The 22,943-nt window shown below is 46.5% G+C and overlaps 1 protein-coding gene across 2 annotated transcripts in view; it reads left to right on the top strand.

Annotated features, from left to right (window-relative positions):
- Window positions 1-22,943, top strand: part of LOC126266758 (atrial natriuretic peptide receptor 1-like) — a 1,377,759-nt gene that overhangs the window by 439,297 nt on the left and 915,519 nt on the right. For both annotated transcript variants that reach the window (XM_049971275.1, XM_049971274.1), the window contains exon 3: window positions 12,361-12,756. In XM_049971275.1, the coding sequence (XP_049827232.1) occupies window positions 12,361-12,756 (396 nt within the window). The remainder of the gene's footprint in view (window positions 1-12,360; window positions 12,757-22,943) is intronic.

Genomic DNA, 22,943 nt, shown 5'->3' with positions numbered 1-22,943 from the left:
ACGAACACCCAGACAGCCACAGGACATCATCACCCGATGAAATCCGGGAAAAGTAGAAGAAACTTATGAATCAATCGCCGTGTCACTAACAGAAACGTCACTGACGATGTTAGATTACCATATGTCATGGTCTTTTTTCAGGATGCTTTGGGCATAAAACGCGTGACAGCAAAATTTGTTTCAAAAGCGAATTTCGAGTAAAAATTCACTGGAGCAAAAGTAATGTAACTGGTATATTAGGTGATGAGACATGGGTTTGCGGGTACGACATCGAAATTAAAGGTCAGTAGTCCCAGTAGAAGCATTCTAAATCGCCAAGGGCGCAACAGAGCTCTGCCAAAAGGTTCAAATGGCTCTGAGCACTATGGGACTTAACATCTGAGGTCATCAGTCCTCTAGAACTTAGAACTACTTAAACCTAACTAACCTAAGGACATAACACACAACCATGCCCGAGGCAGGATTCGGACCTGCGACCGTAGCAGTTGCGCGGTTCCGGATTGTAGCACCTAGAACCGCTTGGCACATTGGTCGGCAGAGCTCGGCAAGATCGTTCGAAAGGGAAGATAATACTCACAGTGTTCTTCAAGTTCAGCGACATAGTACAATCACTACTTACAAGCCAGCAGCCGTGGGCGAGTGGTTCTAGGCGCTTCAGCCCGGAACCGCAAGACTGCTAAGGTCCCAGGTTCGAACCCTGCCTCGGGCACGGATGTGTCTGCTGTCATTTGGTTAGTTAGGTTTTCGTAGGTCTAAGTTCTAGGGGACAGATGACCTCAGATGTTAAGTCCCATAGTGCTCAGAGCCATTTGAACCATTTTTGAACTACTTACAAGTTCAACGTCGTTTTCATGAAGCAAATCGAAAAAAAAACCTCATAGCCATAATGCATCTCATCACACTCTCTTGCTTATTCGTGAAGTGTTGACCAAAGAAAATTCTGCAATGACACCATACTCTAACGATGCCCTAGACATGGCCCCATGGAACGTTTCTCTGTCCCCAAAAATAACGAAAACTCTAAAGAAACGTCGCTGAAAGAGCTAAAAGTTACATCAAATAGAAGCAAAAGCTGCTGGCGTAACATCTAAAAGGGGATTATCAGTGTAGATGAATACATATGATTGCTTCCAAAATTAATAATTCCAGTTATTTTTCGAACATAGGTTGTCACAAGGGTCGCCAAGTATCAGTTCCAAGTCGCTGCTGCTTCCTAGCCGTTGAACCTCAATCCACGGTAGCATCACAACATTTCGAGTAGATTTTTAGACAACATAGTTGTGTGGAGGTAACAACGATTGGTTTACTTGTAATCAGTTATTCAAAATGACAGTCACAATCGCATTATTTATTTTGCCGCCAACCGGTTTCAACCCGGGTCATCTTCAGGGCAATTTACACCATTTGGTCTCTCGCTGGAGTCGTCACCCTGCCTGTGCACGGTTGGTAACTACCAACTACCGTGCACAGGCAGGGTTACGACTCCAGCGAGAGACCAAATGGTGTAAATTGCCCTGAAGATGGCCCCATCGCGGGTTGAAACTTGTTGGCAGCAAAATACACTCCTGGAAATGGAAAAAAGGACACATTGACACCGGTGTGTCAGACCCACCATACTTGCTCCGGACACTGCGAGAGGGCTGTACAAGCAATGAACCACACGCACGGCACAGCGGACACACCAGGAACCGCGGTGTTGGCCGTCGAATGGCGCTAGCTGCGCAGCATTTGTGCACCGCCGCCGTCAGTGTCAGCCAGTTTGCCGTGGCATACGGAGCTCCATCGCAGTCTTTAACACTGGTAGCATGCCGCGACAGCGTGGACGTGAACCGTATGTGCAGCTGACGGACTTTTTGAGCGAGGGCGTATAGTGAGCATGCGGGTGGCCGTGTGGACGTACCGCCGAATTGCTCAACACGTGGGGCGTGAGGTCTCCACAGTACATCGATGTTGTCGCCAGTGGTCGGCGGAAGGTGCACGTGCCCGTCGACCTGGGACCGGACCGCAGCGACGCATGGATGCACGCCAAGACCGTAGGATCCCACGCAGTGCCGTAGGGGACCGCACCGCCACTTCCCAGCAAATTAGGGACACTGTTGCTCCTGGGGTATCGGCGAGGACCATTCGCAACCATCTCCATGAAGCTGGGCTACGGTCCCGCACACCGTTAGGCCGTCTTCCGCTCACGCCCCAACATCGTGCAGCCCGCCTCCAGTGGTGTCGCGACAGGCGTGAATGGAGGGACGAATGGAGACGTGTCGTCTTCAGCGATGAGAGTCGCTTCTGCCTTGGTGCCAATGATGGTCGTATGCGTGTTTGGCGCCGTGCAGGTGAGCGCCACAACCAGGACTGCATACGACCGAGGCACACAGGGCCAACACCCGGCATCATGGTGTGGGGAGCGATCTCCTACACTGGCCGTACATCGCTGGTGATCGTCGAGGGGACACTGAATAGTGCACGGTACATCCAAACCGTCATCGAACCCATCGTTTTACCATTCCTAGACCGGCAAGGGAACTTGCTGTTCCAACAGGACAATGCACGTCCGCATGTATCCCGTGCCGCCCAACGTGCTCTAAAAGGTGTAAGTCAACTACCCTGGCCAGCAAGATCTCCTGATCTGTCCCCCATTGAGCATGTTTGGAACTGGATGAAGCGTCGTCTCACGCGGTCTGCACGTCCAGCACGAACGCTGGTCCAACTGAGGCGCCAGGTGGAAATGGCATGGCAAGCCGTTCCAGAGGACTACATCCAGCATCTCTACGATCGTCTCCATGGGAGAATAGCAGCCTGCATTGCTGCGAAAGGTGGATATACACTGTACTAGTGCCGACATTGTGCATGCTCTGTTGCCTGTGTCTATGTGCCTGTGGTTCTGTCAGTGTGATCATGTGATGTATCTGACCCCAGGAATGTGTCAATAAAGTTTCCCCTTCCTGGAACAATGAATTCACGGTGTTCTTATTTCAATTTCCAGGAGTGTAAATAACACGATTGTGACTGTCATTTTGAATAACTGATTTCAAGTAGAGTGTACCCAGTTTCTGCAGTTGATGTTTGAAGTGATCGCTGTCCAAAAAATCTACAGGTACCAGTCTTTGAATGCTGGCCCTTAGTTCGAACGGAACAGAGGTTGGAGTCTTCCTATGCGATGGTCAGGAGGCCTGAAGATGGCGTAATATATCCGCGATACTGGTAGCCCAATAAAATAACAATCTGGAAATTTAGACGGCTGAAAGGAGTTTGAATTGACATTCTGCATTCTCGAAACGTCGTTTCGGAGCAGTGGCGGCTGAGGAAACGGTGGAAACGCGGGCGTCATGTGCTGTGAGCAGCTTCTGCGGTTCCCGCGGTTATTCGCGGCCGCGCCGATACCAGCAATTGAGAAACGCGGCCTGTACAACACGGCGCGCCGTTACGTCATTCATATTCGCGGCGATATTGCGGCACGGTGTGGCAAAGCTGACTCACGCGCCGGTTATTAAATCCCGGCGGCGCAGGTTCCCGTCTCGCGCTCACTCGCCCGCCGGCATTCCTGCCGGCACCGACCGTGCCGTGTAAAACAAACTGGCCATTACGCCCACACGAGCATCGGTAGCAAACGTTACGTTTTTATTACCTTACCGGCTACAATGGCTTTGCAGAATTAACTACCCGATGTGGGCGGGGAGAGGAACGTGTTGTGTCATCAATATTATCCACATGTTCATGCCATACGATCCGCTTGTTTCGTTCTGCACTCTGAAACTCGATGTAGGTCTCTTTTTAACTTCCATCAGCAGCTGGCTGTGTTCGTCTACTGTACACAGCGAAAACACTGTCACAGCGAGATCAGCACCTTAGGCATATTACAGATTATGTTCCTTGTTTGCGGATCGCCTAGCCACGAAAAAGCTGTAAGAGTAGAATGACATTTTCACTCTACAGCGGAGTGTGCGCTGATATGAACGAGACTCGAACCCTAACTACCCGATGTGGGCGGGGAGAGGAACGTGTTGTGTCATCAATATTATCCACATGTTCATGCCATACGATCCGCTTGTTTCGTTCTGCGCTCTGAAACTCGATGTAGGTCTCTTTTTAACATCCATCAGCAGCTGGCTGTGTTCGTCTACTGTACACAGCGAAAACACTGTCACAGCGAGATCAGCACCTTAGGCATATTACAGATTATGTTCCTTGTTTGCGGATCGCGTAGCCACGAAAAAGCTGTAAGAGTAGAATGACATTTTCACTCTACAGCGGAGTGTGCGCTGATATGAACGAGACTCGAACCCGAACTCTCGGTCCGGCACACAGTTTTAATCTGCCAGGAAGTTTCATATCAGCGCACACTCCGCTGCAGAGTGAAAATCTCATTCTGGAAACGTCCCCTAGGTTGTGGCTAAGCCATGTCTCCGCAATATCCCTTCTTTCAGGAGTGCTAGTTCTGAAAGGTTCGCAGGAGAGCTTCTGTAAAGTTCGGAAGGTAGGAGACGAGGTACTGGCAGAAGTGAAGCTGTGAGGACGGGACGTGAGTCATGCTTGGGTAGCTCATTTCGTAGAGCACTTGCCCGCGAAAGGCAAAGGTCCCGAGTTCGAGTCTCGGTCCGGCACACAGTTTTCAACTGCCAGGAAGTTTCATAGCTGTAAGAGTGTTAAGCGATCTTGAAATCTAAGCCAGATGTGATTATAATAAATTTTTATTTGCTCTTTATGATGCAGACAATGCACATAAAATTGACAGAGAGCGAAGTTCTCTAAATTCTCAATATAAATTACGGAAGACGGGGCTAACATTTTAAGGGGGGGGGGGGGGGGGGAGGGTACCAAGCTATATGGAAAACTGTGTGAGGCAAGCACTGAAAAGATTTCGTTACGTGGGTAGCTCTAGAATTCAAATTTAAAGAAACAGAAGGCAACAGAAAATTATAATAACAGGGCAACATAAACTGGGTGGCGGAATAAGTAAGTTTTGAGAGCTTCAGAATATGGATCGCGCTACAACAACTGCGATATTTAAATTTCCTCAAAAATCAGCTAGGGTGCGCGAATCAGCACTAGATGGTGGCCAGAGACGAATAGCACAGAAACTATCTCCCCCACACACAACTCGCTAACAGGCAGGGCGGCCGGTGCGGCCGAGCGGTTCTAGGCGCTTCAGTCTGGAAACGCGCGAACGCTACGGTCGCAGGTTCGAATCCTGCCTCGGCCATGAATGTGTGTGATGTCCTAAAGGTAGTTAGGTTTAAATAATTCTAAGTTCCCAGAGAACTGATGACCTCAGGTGTTAAGTCCCATAGTGCTCAGGACCATTTGAACCAAGCTAATAGCAAACATTGGATGTCGTGTGGGCAATGGTCGTAACGTCTCCGTGGTTTTCCCAATTCACGAGGGGCGAATGCCGATATGGCTCCTTTCAAAAGGACACGGCGATTTGTGTCCCTATCTATCCCCTGTTTCAACTTCTGCCTCGTTTGCAACGATTTTGGCTTCGACGGGACGTCAAATCCTAATCTGTCGATGTTTTTTTAATGAATGACGTGTATCTGAGAAAAGCAATGGTAAGTTTCTACAACAGAAGAGGAGAAGGGTTTTCACTTGCGCAAACGTATGCATCTGCATGAGCTCGGTACAGTTTAAGCTTCTAAAAATGAAGCTAAGCCGTTATGGTGGAGATATACAGCACTTGTTAAGCAGACGGTAGCATCAACCGAAGGAACTATTAACCCTCGCAATGCCAACGGCGAGGGGGGGTGCGGATGAGAGGAGAGGGTGGTAACCTTACGCCCACCACTTAAAAATGTTATAATCTAGTCAGTTACTTCTTATTTTCAAATTCTGAAAAGAAATTTACTGTCTCAATGAATTCTTCTACCAGATTTCCTATATGTTTTAAAATTTTGAGGTAAACTTAACTCAAAATTATATGTCTCAGTAGCAGATATCACTTTCCCCAATGAATGTTGTATTCAATATTTCCTGATGCAGAGCATTTGATTCCCGGCGTAGCTAAGAGTGTCGTAAAAGGTATTTTCAGGTTCTGGGCGCTTCTTACTCATTAGTACTGTTTAAAAAGCATATTGTCAATGAAACTCAACGACAGTTAACGAAATTTCTATTTTTTAAATTTGTTTTCGACCTGGAATAAAATATCCATACCGGGTAATGCCTGTTATGGAAAATGCACTGATATTTATAGGGTTAAACGCACCACCGAGCAAATAAACAGACCATTAACACCCGGAGGAACATACGCATGTTTGCAACAACAACCCCAGCGATAATATGCCTTAACTGGGAACTAGCACCTTCAGTATGCCATTATACTCCGCTCTGCGCTCACCAAATACGTACGTAACGCCAGTCGGACACGTATCCGGTGTGATTGTAGCCGAATCTGTTTACCCAGCTCAGTTCCGTAACAAAACTAAACGCTTTTAGCCAATTAGTCTCGTGATTGGAATGAACACTTGTTTGATGACGTCGTTCCATAATCTAGTTAGTGACGTGCGATTCTAGCTGTGTGCACAGGTGTCACTCCATATTGCAAACATGACTGAGGAGTAATTCACGTTTTCGAATGTGTAGTAAAATGCGTTTATTTATGGCAGTGTGAAAATCTCGTTCACGAATTTGTTTCAGGACCATTGTAAAAATATGTGTGACGGAAAAATTCACTTTTTGCTTTCAGTAGTAACTCTTGCTCTACTTGTTATTTATGTTCATTCTTTCCACGACTCAGAATTATATTCGTGGGATCGGTTTTGTTGTAGTGTTTAATCGGAATATACGAGGGTTGGAACATAAATAGTGGCAACTATTTATTTACAGCTTATACAAAACAGATAGGTGTTTCATGGTTTTGCTAACCTTCAAAGTAGTCACCAGCATTGTATATAACCAGTTACCAGCGGCCGGCCGCTGCGGCCGAACGGCTCTAGGCGCTTCAGTCTGGAACAGCGTGACTGCTACGGTCGCAAGTTCGAATCCTGCCCCGGGCATGGATGTGTGTGATGTCCTTAGGTTGGTTAGGTTTAAGTAGTACTAAGTTCTAGGGGACTGATGACCTCATATTTTAAGTCCCATAGTGCCCAGAGCCATTTGAACCATTTGAGTTGCCAGCGATGTGGAAGTCGTAGGATACCCTCAACAGTGCGAGTTGTGTTGACAGTTTGAGTGGCGGGGTCTACTTCTCGACGAATTTCTAGCATTTCGGTATCGAATGCCGTGAAGTGTTCCCTTCAGTTTAGAAATCGAGCTGAGCTCACGAGGGCTTAAGACGGGGGAGTGCAGTAGATGGTATAGCACTCAGCAGCCCCGTCAGTCAAAAAAATCAGTAACAGCTTGTACTGTACGTGCTTGAGCATTGTCCCTGCAAAATGCTGGTCAGATCCTGTAGAAAGTGTCATCACTTTTGTTTCTAAGTTGGTCGCCGGTTGTGTTCCAAAAATGAACAGTATACAATCAAAAGATACCGCCCTTTGGTTCAAATGGCTCTGAGCAATAAGAGACGGTACATCTGAGATCATAAGTCTCCTAGAACTACTTAAACCTAACTAACCTAAGGACACCACACACATCCATGCCCGAGGCAGGATTCGAACCTGCGACCGTAGCGGTCGCGCAGTTCCAGACTGAAGCGCCGAGAATACGGACCTTTATTCACCAATTTTGATACTCAGAAATTCACTCGAGAAGTATCTATAGGGTACTTCCCGTTGCCGCGCGGGATTATGCGAGCGGTCTAGCCGCTACAGTCATGGAATGTGCGGCTGGTCCTGGCGGAGGTTCCAGTTCTCCCTCGGGCATGGATGTGTGTGATTGTCCTTAGGATAATTTAGGTTAAGTAGTGTGTAAACTTAGGGACTGAGCACCTTAGCAGTTTAAGTCCCATAAGATTTCACACACACACACACACACACACACACACACTTCCCGGTGGCCTAGAAACATGAAATTTGTCAAAAGGGAAGCTTCCACTGTACAGCCAAAGGAAAAAGTCGGAAAACAATAAAGTCATAATTAAGTGACACGAAAAATATGTTTTACCATTCTTATCTGACTCCCTGTCAGTCACTCCGTCTTTCAACACCGCTTTTTTCTCAGAAACAGGTTTATGTACTGTGTTGAAATTTATGTCAAATACAAAGGTATTTACGCCATAGGCCGTGTAAGAAATTTAAATGCAGTGTAATGCAGATTTTCAGTCAGCGTGAATGGGATAACCACGAAACAGGCTCTTGCTGTCGAACGAAATCACGCCCCAGGCGATTACTCCAGATGTATCTCCGATCTGTCTAGCATGTTGAAAGGTTGGTTGCAGGCCCTCAACTGAGTTTTTTTCCATGATGGCCAACACAATAGGTCTACTGTCATCTCTGCGTAAGGGTTAGCTTTCACTAAAGTGAGGTGTCGCAGGATGTGGGTACTGCGATGTTTGCGTATGTCTGGTTAGAGTTAACCGTTAATACGCGCTCATCTGGAGATAGACTAGGTCGAAATCGAACGAAGGGTAGCGGTTTGAAGGGAAGAGGAAAAAAAGTGCCAAGGCAAGATCCAAGGGAAAAAAACCTCTGCGATAGTTAGGTCGGGTGGTAAGAGCAGTAGCGGTTGTCTTGCTGCCTGCGAGAGGTCGTGCAAGGATAGGCTTTGTTAGTAGTGGGTATCATGCATGTCGATACCTTGACGTTGTGCGGATGTGCTGCTCGGCGGCTGGTGCTGGGTGCTGGTGCAGAGTCTTCGTTCAGCGTCGGCAACCTGCAACAGTTAGTTTTACTATCGATCTTGTGTCCGATGGGTCATATACCGGAATCACAGTGTGAGGGAATGTTGACGGATTGTTTGTGGTCTCTGGGCAAGCTCGTCGGTGTCTCTGCTGTGGCCTGTTGGTCGGCTCTAATAGCAGCTGGTAGTTGCCAGTCAGTGTTGCTGATATGCAGGGGCTTGCCGACGTTTGTCGCTTGTTTGCGCATGTTAGTTGATCATAGGTGGCTATGCGCCAACTAGCAGTGTTTTTGGCCCCTTTTGCTTCCACCTGTGGTTGTGATCGTAGTTTCCCAGAGTGAGGATGAAAGGATTGTTCGAGTGTCTCGAGTTCCTGTATAGTCGTGTGGCGTGTATTTTTTTAATACTTCCTTGAGGGTATCAGGGCAGTATTCATGGTGAAGATCCACTGTGCGTGTGTAGCGTGGAGCTAACGATTCGTAGCACCTTGTTCTGTATGATCTCCAGGCGGCGCAGTCGTGTAGGAGCTGCATATCCCCAGACGGGAGCTGCGTACGTCACCAGAGTTCCTTCTAACCAACACACGGTCATCACTGGCACCGAGGCAGAACCAGATTTTATCTGAAATTGCAATAGACCACAGACCTGCCCTCCAATGAGCTCTCTCCTGACACCACTGAAGTTGCAAATGGCTGTCGTTTGACGTCAGTGGAATGTACGCTACAGACCGTCTGGCTCGGAGCTCTCGTTGAAGTAGCCGGTTTGTAACAGTTTGTTGTGTCACTATGGTGCCAACTGTTGCTCAGATTGCCGCTGCAGATGCAGTACGATGCGCCAGAGCAATACGCCGAACACGAATGTCTTTCCTTCCGCTAGAGCCACGTGGCCATCCAGAGCCCGATCTTCTTACGACTGTACATTCTCGTGACCAGGGCTGCCAGCAATCACGTAGATTGGCTGCATTCCTTCTGAGGGTTTCTGTTGTATTGTGGAAGGAACATCCAGCTTCTCGTAACCCTGTTACACACCTCGTTCAAACTCAGTGCGGTGCTGGTCATGGCGTCTTTGTCACCTTGAAGGCATTCTTAACCAACATCAACTTGCTACGTCAAATCTCAAAGGTAACTAACGCTCAAGGCCATTGCAGTGTGTATTTCAATCAAATCTGGTACACATTCGCACAGTGGCGCTAAGAGCGCTATTTTTATGCGGATGGCGCCAAATTTGAATAGAAATCATCTTTCAGTTGTAGAAACACGCCTACTAACTGTCACTTACGCCGCATAACTCCTTGTTGGTGCTGTGATTCTTTTTTCAGTCAGTATATTTTGACACTCGTAAACTCACTCATCAAAACCTATGGGGTAATTGCCGTTGACACAGAATCATGAAATTTGGCGGAAGCAAGGTTTCACAGTACAAGAAAAGCAAAAATTTCTGAAAGCTGTTAGTTCGTATTTATGTCACAGTTCGCCGTTTCACCTCCGAGGATGTCTCCCGCAGTCGGAGACGAAACGTCAGCAGAGAGTTTTATACTTCGACCACGCCTTATCAGCCGGGAAGTAAAGACAATACCGGCCGTGAAAGCTTACACTGTATGAACAAAATATATATGTATTTGGTCATTTTTTAATCCGATGTCAAACTTGAAATTAAAACAAACAGTAGTTTTACATTCGAGCTGACTAGGTCACAGCAGGCCGGTGTGGCCGAGGGGTTCTAGGCGCTTCAGTGTGGAACGGCACGACCGTTACAGTCGCGGGTTCGAATCCTGCCCCGGGCATGGATGTGTGTGATGTCCTTAGGTTAGTTAGGTTTAAGTAGTTCTAAGTTCTAGGGGACTGATGACCTCAGATGTTAAGTCCCATAGTGCTCAGAGCCATTTGAGCCATTTGACTAAGTCGCAATGGCAAAAGTCAAACTTTAAGCTGAGATTTACTTTATTCTTCATATGAAGCGTTTCAGAATTCATCCATCATCAGATACCCAAAATCCATTGCTGCACATAGATATGGTGTTTCATGTTGTAAATGAAACAAATATCCGCAGACTATGAATGCTATCTGGTTCAGACAGACAAGGCAGAGAGTTAATATTGCGTTGTTATCCATTATTGTACTAAGTTTAAAATTTAAAGTCTTTTGCTCATTGGTAAGTTAGTTTGAAATCAACCGCAAAATTTACACTCAACAGACAAGAAAACTACCAAATAGAAACGTGATAAAATTCACGGTATTCGATAGCAACCTGCTCCATCAACAGATTATAGCCATGGCAATCTCTCTGGCGGCGTGAGTGTTCCCATAATCCAGTGGCGTACGGTGCTCTCTTAATACATTTCCATTGACTCTACTACCGTAAAGCTGAAGTACCCGATACTTGAGACATCAGCGGTGTTTTGGTGATATTTCACACTGCTCTTCCTGGTTTCGACTGGCACTCCAGACGACTAGCGCAAGGGTTGACGACATTTCAGCCAGCTGGAAAGTCGAGTTATTTTATTTGTCACGGCGGTCTGAGATACCATTTTTCGATTATAACAGATATTTTTAAATCAGTTACTCACGAGAGGGTGTCTTCAAAAATAACAAACTGTACGGTAAAAAGTTACCAGTAGTAGCTAGATACAAAAATTATACCAAGTTTCCCTGGTCGGAGTAGTGAAATAAAAACCATGCGGCGACCTCGAACTACAGGTGCTTGACAGAACTTTTGAAAGAATTATAGAACAGGAAGATGTGTGACTTTAAGTTGTTGGAAAACAAAATGTTCTCAATCTGTTTCAGTGTGCATAGTGGTATTTGCTGTACTCTATTCCTGTTGCGATCCCTCAGTACAGAGATTATTCTTCCGGCCCTATGACACATTGCTATACGTTAGTAGGCAGACCAGTAAATACCGGCGTCGCTGACCCAATAGTGTAGCGGTAGGGTACTGGTTTAAAATGACCATGCGCCGCCCACGTTGTTTTGGACACTGCGTCAACAATGTTGTTAAGGATCTGCCAGGTGGTGCAGTATCACGCTAGCAGATGGAATCCACCTTACGTCAGTCGTTTCGCAGACTTTGATCGTCTGGATGCACAGGGATTCCCAAGTAGTGCACGACGGAGTGCCTTCTTCTCTGCACGACGATTTGCTCTGCAGGAAAAATCGTTTACTTTCCTTCCGATTTGACGCACGGATTGTTTTCCAACAGAAAGCCTTTCAACGCTCTACATTTATATTTTCTTCTTCTGTACTTTGTAAGGCTGTAAGCCATTTTAAAATGTCTTCTGGTTCAAGTGGCTCTAAGCGCTATGGGACATCTGAGGTCATAAGTCACCTAGGCTTAGAACTACTTAAACCTTACTAACTTAAGGACATCACACACATTCATGCCCGAGGCAGGATCCGAACCTGCGACCGTAGCGGTCGTTCGGCTCCAGACTGTAGGGCCCAGAACCGCTCGGCCACTTCGGCCGGCCTCTTGTATTCCTGCCGGGTTCAAGTGTCATGTCCCGAACTCTCGTTCGACGTATGGGAAGGAGGTACTGGGGACGGGTGTAGGTGAGATGCGTGCGACCTGCCAGAGCCCCGCGGCGCCGCTGCCCGCTTTCCCGCTGAGCTAGCCGGCGCTGACTGGCGCGTGGCGCCGTGTGGCGGCCGGCAGATGCGTTCCTGGGCCCGGTGTGCGACTATGTGATCGCGCCGGTGGCGCGCTACGCCGGCGCCTGGGGCATCCCCGTGCTGACGACCGGCGCGCAGGTGGACGCCTTCCGGCACAAGCCGGTGCACTACCCGACGCTGACGCGCATGATGGGCTCGTTCAGCCTGGTGGGCGAGGCGCTGCGCCACATCCTGCACACGTTCGGCTGGCGCGTCACCGCGCTGCTCTTCCACAACAACGACGTGTCGTCGCCGCGCGGCAACTCCATGTGCCACTTCACGCTGAGCGCCGTGTACAGCGCGCTCAACTCGACGCCGCTGGCGCGCTCCTTCAACGAGGACACGGCCACGCCGCAGCAGTACCGCGAGCTGCTGCACCTCGTCTCCAACGGCGCCCGCAGTGAGTACTCGCCCCCGCACGCTGCCTCCGCCCACACTGCCCCCTGCACCTCGCATGCACGACGTCCGCCACCGCGGTTTCGCTCTCCTCAACTGTGGCGCCAATACCCACCTAAACCATCAATACTGCTGCTCAGTATTTCCCTGTGTACAACAACAATGAACTTGTGTGGTGATAGGTTCAGAGGTCCTGAATGTACTCCGCATATCAAGAACTATTGAAATGTAATGTGAGCATAAAATTTTCACCTGATTACAAAACATTACTTGTAAGGAAACGTGATACAAGGTGTTCAGAAAGACTCTCCGCACTGCCGTATTATCCTTTGCCTGCCTTACTTCCCTTCAAGAGGACTCTTCCAACATTCCACTGTTCCGTTTATCTCAGCCAGCGTCAGTAGGATCGTTCGTGTGTGTCGTTACGTGTTGACGTGATGCTAACCATTGAAGAACGTGTGTTTTTAGCCGAGCAAGTGGTAGAAACCGACCTCGGGGAAGATCAGTTTGGATTCCGTAGAAATGTGGGAACACGTGAGGCAATACTGACCCTACGACTTATCTTAGAACAATGATTAAGGAATGGCAAACCTACGTTTCTAGCATTTGTAGACCTAGAGCAAGCTTTTGACAATGTTGACTGGAACACTCTCTTTCAAATTCTAAAGGTGGCAGGGGTAACATACAGGGAGCGAAAAGCTATTTAGAATTTGTACAGAAACCAGATGGCAGTATAAGAGTCCAGGGACATGAAAGGGAAGCAGTGGTTGGGAAGGGAGTGAGACAGGGTTGTAGCCTCTCTCCGATGTTATTCAATCTGTATATTGAGCAAGCAGTAAAGGAAACAAAAAAAATTCGGAGTAGGTATTAAAATCCAGGGAGAAGAAATACAAACTTTGAGGTTCGCCGATGACATTGTAATTCTGTCAGAGACAGCAAAGGACTTGGAAGAGTAGTTTAACGGAATGGACAGTGTCTTGAAAGGAGGATATAAGATGAGCATCAACAAAAGCAAAACGAGGATAATGGAATGCAGTCGAATTAAGTCGGGTGATGTTGAGGAAGTTAGATTAGGAAACGAGACACTTAAAGTAGTAAAGGAGTTTTGCTATTTGGGGAGCAAAATAACTGATGATGATCGAAGTAGAGAGGACTGGCGATGGGAAGGAAAGCGTTTCTGAACAAGAGAAATACGTTAACATCGATTATAGATTTAAATGTCATGATGTCGTTTCTCAAAGTATTTGTATGGAGTGTAGCCATGTATGGAAGTGAAACGTGGACGTTAAATAGTTTAGATAAGAAGAGAATAGATGCTTTTGAAATGTGGTGCTACAAAAGAACGCTGAAGATGAGATGGGTAGATCACATAACTAATGAGGAGGTATTGAATAGGACTGGGGAGAAAAGAAGTTTGTGGCACAACTTGACTAGAAGAAGAGACCGGTTTGTAGGAAATGTTCTGAGGCATAAAGGAATCACCAATTTAGTATTGGAGGGCAGCGTGGAGGGTAAAAATCGTAGAGGGAGACCAAGAGATGAATTCACCAAGCAAATTCAGTAGGATGTAGGTTGCAGTAGGTACTGGGAGATGAAGAAGCTTGCACGGATAGAGTAGCATGGAGAGCTGCATCAAACCAGTCTCTGGACTGAAGACCACAACAACAAAATTTCAAACAAGGGAACCGCCCCATCGCACCCCCCTCAGGTTAAGTTATAAGTTGGCACAGTGGATAGGCCTTGAAGAACTGAACACAGATCAATCGAGAAAAGGGGAAGAAGTTGTGTGGAAGTATGAAAAAAATAAGCAAAATATACAAACTGAATAGTCCATGCACAAGATAGGCAACATCAAGGATAGTGTAGCTCAGGAGCTCCGTGGTCCCGTGGATAGCGTGATCAGCTTTTAAACGAGAGGTCCCTGGTTCAAGTCTTCCGTCGAGTGAAAAGTTTACTTTTTTTTATTTTCGCAAAGTTATGATCTGTCCTTTCGTTCACTGACGTCTCTGTTCACTGTAATAAGTTTAGTGTCTGTGTTTTGCGACCGCACCGCAAAACTGTGCGATTAGTAGACGAAAGGACGTGCCTCTCCATTGGGAACCGAAAACATTTGATAGCAAGGTCATAGGTCAACCGCTTCCTCCACAGGAAAACACGGCTGATATATTCTATACGACACTGGTGACGGCATGTGCGTCACATGACAGGAATATATTGTCCACCCACCTAATTTGTACACTTGGCGAGTGGATAAAAGGATTCTTATACATTGCCCGATTTAGGTTTTCTTGTGGATGTGATAAGGACTACCAAAAAAGTGATGAAAACAAAAAATTAAACGTTGCACTCGAGGGAATATTTGAACGAAGGATCACTCGTTCCGCAGCTGCTCACGCCAACCACGAGACCACGGCACTCCTGAGCTCATATTACCCTTGATGTTGCTTATGTTGCTCACGGACTACTCAGTTTGCATATTTTGCTTTTTTAAATATAGTTCCACACAACTTCTTCCTGTTTTCTCGATTGATGTGTGTTCAGTTTCTCAAGACCTATCCACTGTGCCGACTTAAACTAAATCTGAGGGGGGCGCCATGGGGAGGTTCCCTTGTAAGAAACTATGATACGGGGTTTTGAAAATGTCTCTCCGCAGTGACGTATGATTGCTAGCCGCAGGTGCCGTACGATTGTTCACCGGCCTGGGTTACTTCCCTTCAAATGGACTCTCCCAACATTCCACTGTTTCGTTTATCTCAGCCAGCGTCAGTAGTATAGTTGGTAAATGTTAACCATTGAAGAACGTGCGTTTTTAGCCGAATAAGTGTTCAAAGCTGGCGGTAAATACACAGTTTCAGTTCGTCAAACATTTAATTAATTTTTCCCGGAGACAACACTCCCCATCGCGATACTGTGCGAGATTTGACTAACAAATTTCAAAGTACGGGTTCAGTGACAGTTGCACTGAGAAGTGGTCGCCCTAGCGTTTTGTCTGAGGATAAAAACTGCTCGAGATTTCCGATAAAATGTCAATGAGTCCCAACAAGTCACTAAGAAGACTCGCCCAGGAAATAGATGTTAGCGTCGGAACGGCCGACACACCTGTAAGGATAAAATTAGAACTTTTCCCATACAAAGTGATAGTCGTGCAAGAACTCAGAAATACTGATCATGGCAAAAGACTGCATTATTGTCAATGGTTCAAAACTTTTGTTCAACAAAATGGAAGGGAAATTCTTAATGAAACGTTTTTCACTGACGAGGCGTGGTTATCCGTATACATGAACAAACTAAGTTCTCGTATGTGGAGTACCGCAAATCCATTGTGTATTCATCAGGAACAACCTCATTCTGTGAAAATAGGAGTTTGGATTGGAATTTCTAGACGTCGGATTGTGGGTCCCATATTTTTCAACGAAACAATAAACGCACAATGACACTGCAGTGATATTCTGTATCTATTCATAGGAGAAATCGCGTTAAGTGAAATACTGAATGGTTGTTTTCAACAAACTGGACTTTGGCCTCCACGACCGCCTGACCTAACGCCATCTGACGTTTTCTTCTGCGGTGCAGCGAAAGCAACTGACTATAAAAACCGACCAAAATCCATCGATGAACAGAAAACTGCAATATCCACTTTCACTGCTTCTTTTACAGACGAAATGTTACAGCTTGTGTTTGGAAACATGATTAGACGAACTGAATTGTGTACTCAACGACAGGGGGGACACATTCAACATTTAATGTGAAAATTTAGAAGTAAAAATGAATATTTAACAAATTAATAACTCGTATTTTACTGAGTTTCATTTCGGTGTATTCACGCGGCATACAGCACGCGCGGCTAACAATCGTACGGCACTGCGGAGAGACTTCTGAACACCTCGTAGATACAGCTATGCTGTTTGTTGCAAATTCTAGTTGAACTCATAAATTTTCTTATGCATTCCCTTGCGGACAACCAAGAGAGCTTTTGCAAACGACACCAGAACTCTTTAAGTTTTTATGCAGGGTTTTATAAAACGATGTTTACAGACTCTTGAGTCTTGAATGAACTGTGACAGAAGCCAGAACAACAGGGGTCTGCAGTAGTAGGACATGTATTGGCACCATAAAATAGTGCATTGATAATGCCTGGGCACTAGCCGAAATATACACTCTTGGAAATGGAAAAAAGAACACATTGACACCGGTGTGTCAGACCCACCATACTTGCTCCGGACACTGCGAGAGAGCTGTACAAGCAATGATCACACGCACGGCACAGCGGACACACCAGGAACCGCGGTGTTGGCCGTCGAATGGCGCTAGCTGCGCAGCATTTGTGCACCGCCGCCGTCAGTGTCAGCCAGTTTGCCGTGGCATACGGAGCTCCATCGCAGTCTTTAACACTGGTAGCATGCCGCGACAGCGTGGACGTGAACCGTATGTGCAGTTGACGGACTTTGAGCGAGGGCGTATAGTGGGCACGCGGGAAGCCGGGTGGAAGTACCGCCGAATTGCTCAACACGTGGGGCGTGAGGTCTCCACAGTACATCGATGTTGTCGCCAGTGGTCGGCGGAAGGTGCACGTGCCCGTCGACCTGCGACCGGACCGCAGCGACGCACGGATGCACGCCAAGACCGTAGGATCCTACACAGTGCCGTAGGGGACCGCACCGCCACTTCCCAGCAAATTAGGGACACTGTTGCTCCTGGGGTATCGGCGAGGACCATTCGCAACCGTCTCCATGAAGCTGGGCTACGGTCCCGCACACCGTTAGGCCGTCTTCCGCTCACGCCCCAACATCGTGCAGCCCGCCTCCAGTGGTGTCGCGACAGGCGTGAATGGAGGGACGAATGGAGACGTGTCGTCTTCAGCGATGAGAGTCGCTTCTGCCTTGGTGCCAATGATGGTCGTATGCGTGTTTGGCGCCGTGCAGATGAGCACCACAATCAGGACTGCATACGACCGAGGCACACAGGGACAACACCCGGCATCATGGTGTGGGGAGCGATCTCCTACACTGGCCGTACACCTCTGGTGATCGTCGAGGGGACACTGAATAGTGCACGGTACATCCAAACCGTCATCGAACCCATCGTTCTACCATTCCTAGACCGACAAGGGAACTTGCTGTTCCAACAGGACAATGCACGTCCCCATGTATCCCGTGCCACCCAACGTGCTCTAGAAGGTGTAAGTCAACTACCCTGGCCAACAAGATCTCCGGATCTGTCCCCCATCGAGCATGTTTGGGACTGGATGAAGCGTCGTCTCACGCGGTCTGCACGTCCAGCACGAACGCTGGTCCAACTGAGGCGCCAGGTGGAAATGGCATGGCAAGCCGTTCCACAGGACTACATCCAACATCTCTACGGTCGTCTCCATGGGAGAATAGCAGCCTGCATTGCTGCGAAAGTTGGATATACACTGTACTAGTGCCGACATAGTGCATGCTCTGTTGCCTGTGTCTATGTGCCTGTGGTTCTGTCAGTGTGATCATGTGATGTATCTGACTCCAGGAATGTGTCAATAAAGTTTCCCCTTCCTGGGACAATGAATTCACGGTGTTCTTATTTCAATTTCCAGGAGTGTAGATTTGCCTAATAAAACCTGAAAGAAAACGACGACTGATATCTGTGCTCTCTCATTTGAAAGCCATATCACAGTCGTTGAGTGCACACACATTCCTGGTGGAAGGTAACTTCATAGAGCCTCTGAGGAGTTATAGTGAGTGACAAATTGAGGATACGAACCGCCTTCATTACTGCGATAAGGTTTGGGCATACAGTTGAAGGAAACGTTTCACTTGTTTGTAAGACACTTTTCTCTTAGCTAGACGGCAATACTGTCCCCACTCAATCTACATCTACATCTACTTGACTACTCTGCAATTCACATTTAAGTGCTTGGCAGAGGGTTCATCGAACCACAATCATACTATCTCTCTACTATTCCACTCCCGAACAGCGCGCGGGAAAAGCGAACACCTAAACCTTTCTGTTCGAGCTCTGATTTCTCTTATTTTATTTTGATGATCATTCCTATCTATGTTGGTTGGGCTCAACAAAATATTTTCGCATTCGGAAGAGAAAGTTGGTGACTGAAATTTCGTAAAAAGATCTCGCCGCGACGAAAAACGTCTTTGTGTAATGACTTCCATCCCAATCTGCCACACTCTCTCCCCTATTACGTGACAATACAAAACGAGCTGCCCTTTTTTGCACCCTTTCGATGTCCTCCGTCAATCCCACCTGGTAAGGATCCCACACCGCGCAGCAATATTCTAACAGAGGACGAACGAGTGTAGTGTAAGCTGTCTCTTTAGTGGACTTGTTGCATCTTCTAATTGTCCTGCCAATGAAACGCAACCTTTGGCTCGCCTTCCCCACAATATTATCTATGTGGTCTTTCCAACTGAAGTTGTTCGTAATTTTAACACCAGGTACGTTGTTGAATTGACAGCCTTGAGAATTGTACTATTTATCGAGTAATCTAATTCCAACGGATTTCTTTTGGAACTCATGTCTATCACCTCACACTTTTCGTTATTCAGCGTCAAATGCCACCTGCCACACCATACAGCAATCTTTTCTAAATCGCTTTGCAATTGATACTGGTCTTCGGATGACCTTACTCGACGGTAAATTACAGCATTATCTGCGAACAACCTAAGATAACTGCTCAGATTGTCACCCAGGTCATTTATATAGATCAGGAACAGCAGAGGTCCCCTGGGGAACACCTGATATCACTTCAGTTTTACTCGATGATTTGCCGTCTATTACTACGAACTGCGACCTTCCTGACAGGAAATCACGAATCCAGTCGCACAACTGAGACGATTCCCCATAGGCCGCAGCTTGATTAGAAGTCGCTTGTGAGGAACAGTGTCAAAAGCTTTCCGGAAATCTAGAAATACGGAATCAACTTGAGATCCCCTGTCGATAGCGGCCATTACTTTGTGCGAATAATGAGCCAGCTGCGTTGCACAAGAGCGATGTTTTCTGAAGCCATTTTGATTACATATCAATAGATTGTTCCCTTCGAGGTGATTCATAATGTTTGAATACAGTATATGCTCCGAAACCCTACTGCAAACCGACGTCAATGATATAAGTCTGTAGTTAGATGGATTACTCCTACTACCCTTCTTAAACACTGGTGCGACCTGCGCAATTTTCAAATCTGTAGGTACAGATCTATCTGCGAGCGAGCGGTTGTATATAAGTGCTAAGTAAGGAGCTATTGTATCAGCGTAATCTGAAAGGAACCTAATCGGTATACAATCTGGACCTGAAGACTTGCCCGTATCAAGCGATTTGAGTTGCTTCGCAACTCCTAAGGTATCTACTTCTAAGAAACTCATGCTAGCAGATGTTCGTGTTTCAAATTCTGGAATATTCCATTCGTCTTCCCTGGTGAAGGAATTTCGGAAAACTGCGTTCAGTAACTCCGCTTTAGCGTCACAGTCGTCGGTAACAGTACCATCGGCACTGCGCAGCGAAGATATTGATTGCGTCTTGCTGCTTGTGTACTTAACATACGACCAGAATTTCTCAATTCCTAATTGCTGGTTCTGAGGTATGATGCATCTTTCACTTCCCCGTTTTTTTCTCCCTTCTCTTTATGGAGAATGAACACGCCGGCCAAACAACGATGGTATTCACGACTGATTGCCAGGATCGTCAGTGGCGCTGACAGACCTACGATTGCGTTGCTCTAGTTCCTTAATGGATGATGGTTTCGGACTCATGTCTCCATCTAGTGTTTACTTTTCTCTTGGAACCATCTAAAATCTCCACTGTTTTTTGGTACTTAGGAGGAAAATGAGCTGAGGATGGAATACTATGTCAAACAGTCATCAACTGAGACAACAGAGCATTGCATTCATAAGAGATAAGGCGTCTGTATGCACCAGTTAGCTCCACCTTCTCCACTGGCGATCGTGTCAATCAGTCAGTTCTCTCTAAAAACCAAGGCACCATAATCACTGTAATGTAGCAACTTCTATGCTTCGGTTTTCCACTATCTTCCACCGACATCTTCATTTCTGCGTATACCCACCACGATTTATAATTGCTGTTATTGAACCGTGGTTTTTCACTGACACGTGAGAGAAATCTCGTCCGTAGATGCTGGGTGATGGAAGGTCTAGACGCAGACGATTGGTCATTCCCCCTTCAGATATAAACTTCCTTGTCATCCGTTGATAAGTAAAAAAGAATTGCTTTACTCGCATCTTCCCACTTTAAAGCACTGCAAACAGCACAAAATCGCACTCGGCGTAGACATTACTTCAGCACTTAATTGCGTCCGTAACGGCACGAAAACTGAATCATAATGCAATATCATTTTGCCGTAAGGATACCGCATACAAAAGCAGAGGGTAACGCAACGACGGACCACGTAAGATCACCAAACTGAGTACTCAACATCGACGTCCGCACACTTAATTGTTATGTGATTGTTCTTCCAATAATGAGACCGACCGATCTGCACCTTTTTCCATTTCCATTCTCTCGTTTTGTCTGCAGCGTTCTCTGTGTTTTCTGTTTCTAGCAGTTCTTGTAGTTCACTCTTCTGCCGCTTTAAAAACATACATACTTATTTAGTCAGCACGTTTGTAGTAAGAGATACTTATCTGGTGTGTATGCGTGTGTGTGTGAGAGGGGGGCGGTGGTCGGGGGGGGGGGGGGGTAGATGTGTGTGGATGTGTGTGAATGTGTGTGTGTGTGTGTGTGTGAGAGAGAGAGAGAGAGAGAGAGAGAGAGAGAGAGAGAGAGAGAGAGAGAGAGGGGGGGGAGGGAGAGAGGGAATATAATAAGAGGATTCTGCAGTTGGTCTGTGACATTCCCATGCTGAAGGTACTTTTCTATTTTATGAAGCGTAAACCATCTGTGTTATCTTCATAGTAGCTACTCTTCAGTTAACTGTCCAACAGGGAAGTACCCACACCCATACAAGTGGTGTCCCAAATTAAAGTATACAGTCTTAAAACTGAAACTTTCTTCAGTCAAAGCAGACACAAATAATTTCTTTGTGGATTATAACTCTGAGTGAGCAACGCTTCCACATGCATGATGAGGTATAAACATGGTAATATCGTTTGCAGAACGTAACTGGGTACTAAAGTATTACTAACAAACAGAGAATGTTAGTGAAGTGCATTAAGGTTAGGGAGTTTAATATGTCACGCACCACTTTCACGCTTAACAATTATAAGAATCCGAAACGAATTTGAAGTCAGTGGAACGGTGCATGATGTGATGAACGCTGTAGCGGAAGAAAGAGGTGGTCAATGGAAAACGAAAGTGTTGATGCAAGTAATTCAGGCGTACTTGTGATCATTGAAAAATTCAGTGATGCAATGCTTTCATGAGAATGGGCTCAGCAGAATCACTGTTCATAGTATTTTGTGGTCTCAGATACGGAAGACTTACGTTCCAGCACTTCTTTGTGCAGGATGATGTCGATAGGTGAACGAAATTTTCTAATTTGTTCATCAACGTGTGTGATGAAAATGAATTTTTCCAAACTCTAAATCTTGCTCGGATGAGGTGACTATTCGTATTAAGGGAACAATCAACCACCGTAACAGCGTGTAATAGGCTATCGAAAATCCATACGTAACTGGAGAGAGGCGTGTTAATCTATCAGGAAAATCACTCTGGTGTGGTTTTGCGGCTAAACGGTTAATCGGCCGTACTTCTTTCAAGAGACTGTCATAGGTGACTCTTCCCTAGAAATGTTACACGTGCTAACTCCAGGTCTTAATGACACTTTTGGCAATGTATATTACTACATTCAACAGTATCGGGCGCCACTTCACTTTCAATTTGACTTGGAGAATTTCTCAGTCGGAGGTTCCCTTCGAAATGTATAGGAAGAAGAGGAAGTGCTGTGGAGTACCCAGCTCGATCACCGGATTTAAATAATTTAGACTGTCTTTGGAGTACTGTCGAGGACACTGCAGGCAGCAAAAACAGAAACGCTGATTGATTTGCGAGAGTGAAATGAGAAGGGCTGCGATGCTATTCCACTAAAAACAATGCAGAAGTACAGGGTGTTTCAAAAATGACCGGTTAATTTGAAACGGCAATACAAAGTAAACGAGCAGCGATAGAAATACACCGTTTGTTGCAATATGTTTGGGACAACAGTACATTTTCAGGCAGACAAACTTTCGACATTACCGTAGTTACAAT

This window comes from Schistocerca gregaria, chromosome 4 (genome assembly GCF_023897955.1).
Source record: "Schistocerca gregaria isolate iqSchGreg1 chromosome 4, iqSchGreg1.2, whole genome shotgun sequence".
In the NCBI taxonomy this organism is placed as follows: Eukaryota; Metazoa; Arthropoda; class Insecta; order Orthoptera; family Acrididae; genus Schistocerca; species Schistocerca gregaria.
The sequence above is the reverse complement of the archived record's forward strand: the minus strand, read 5'-3'. Positions and strand labels throughout refer to the sequence as shown.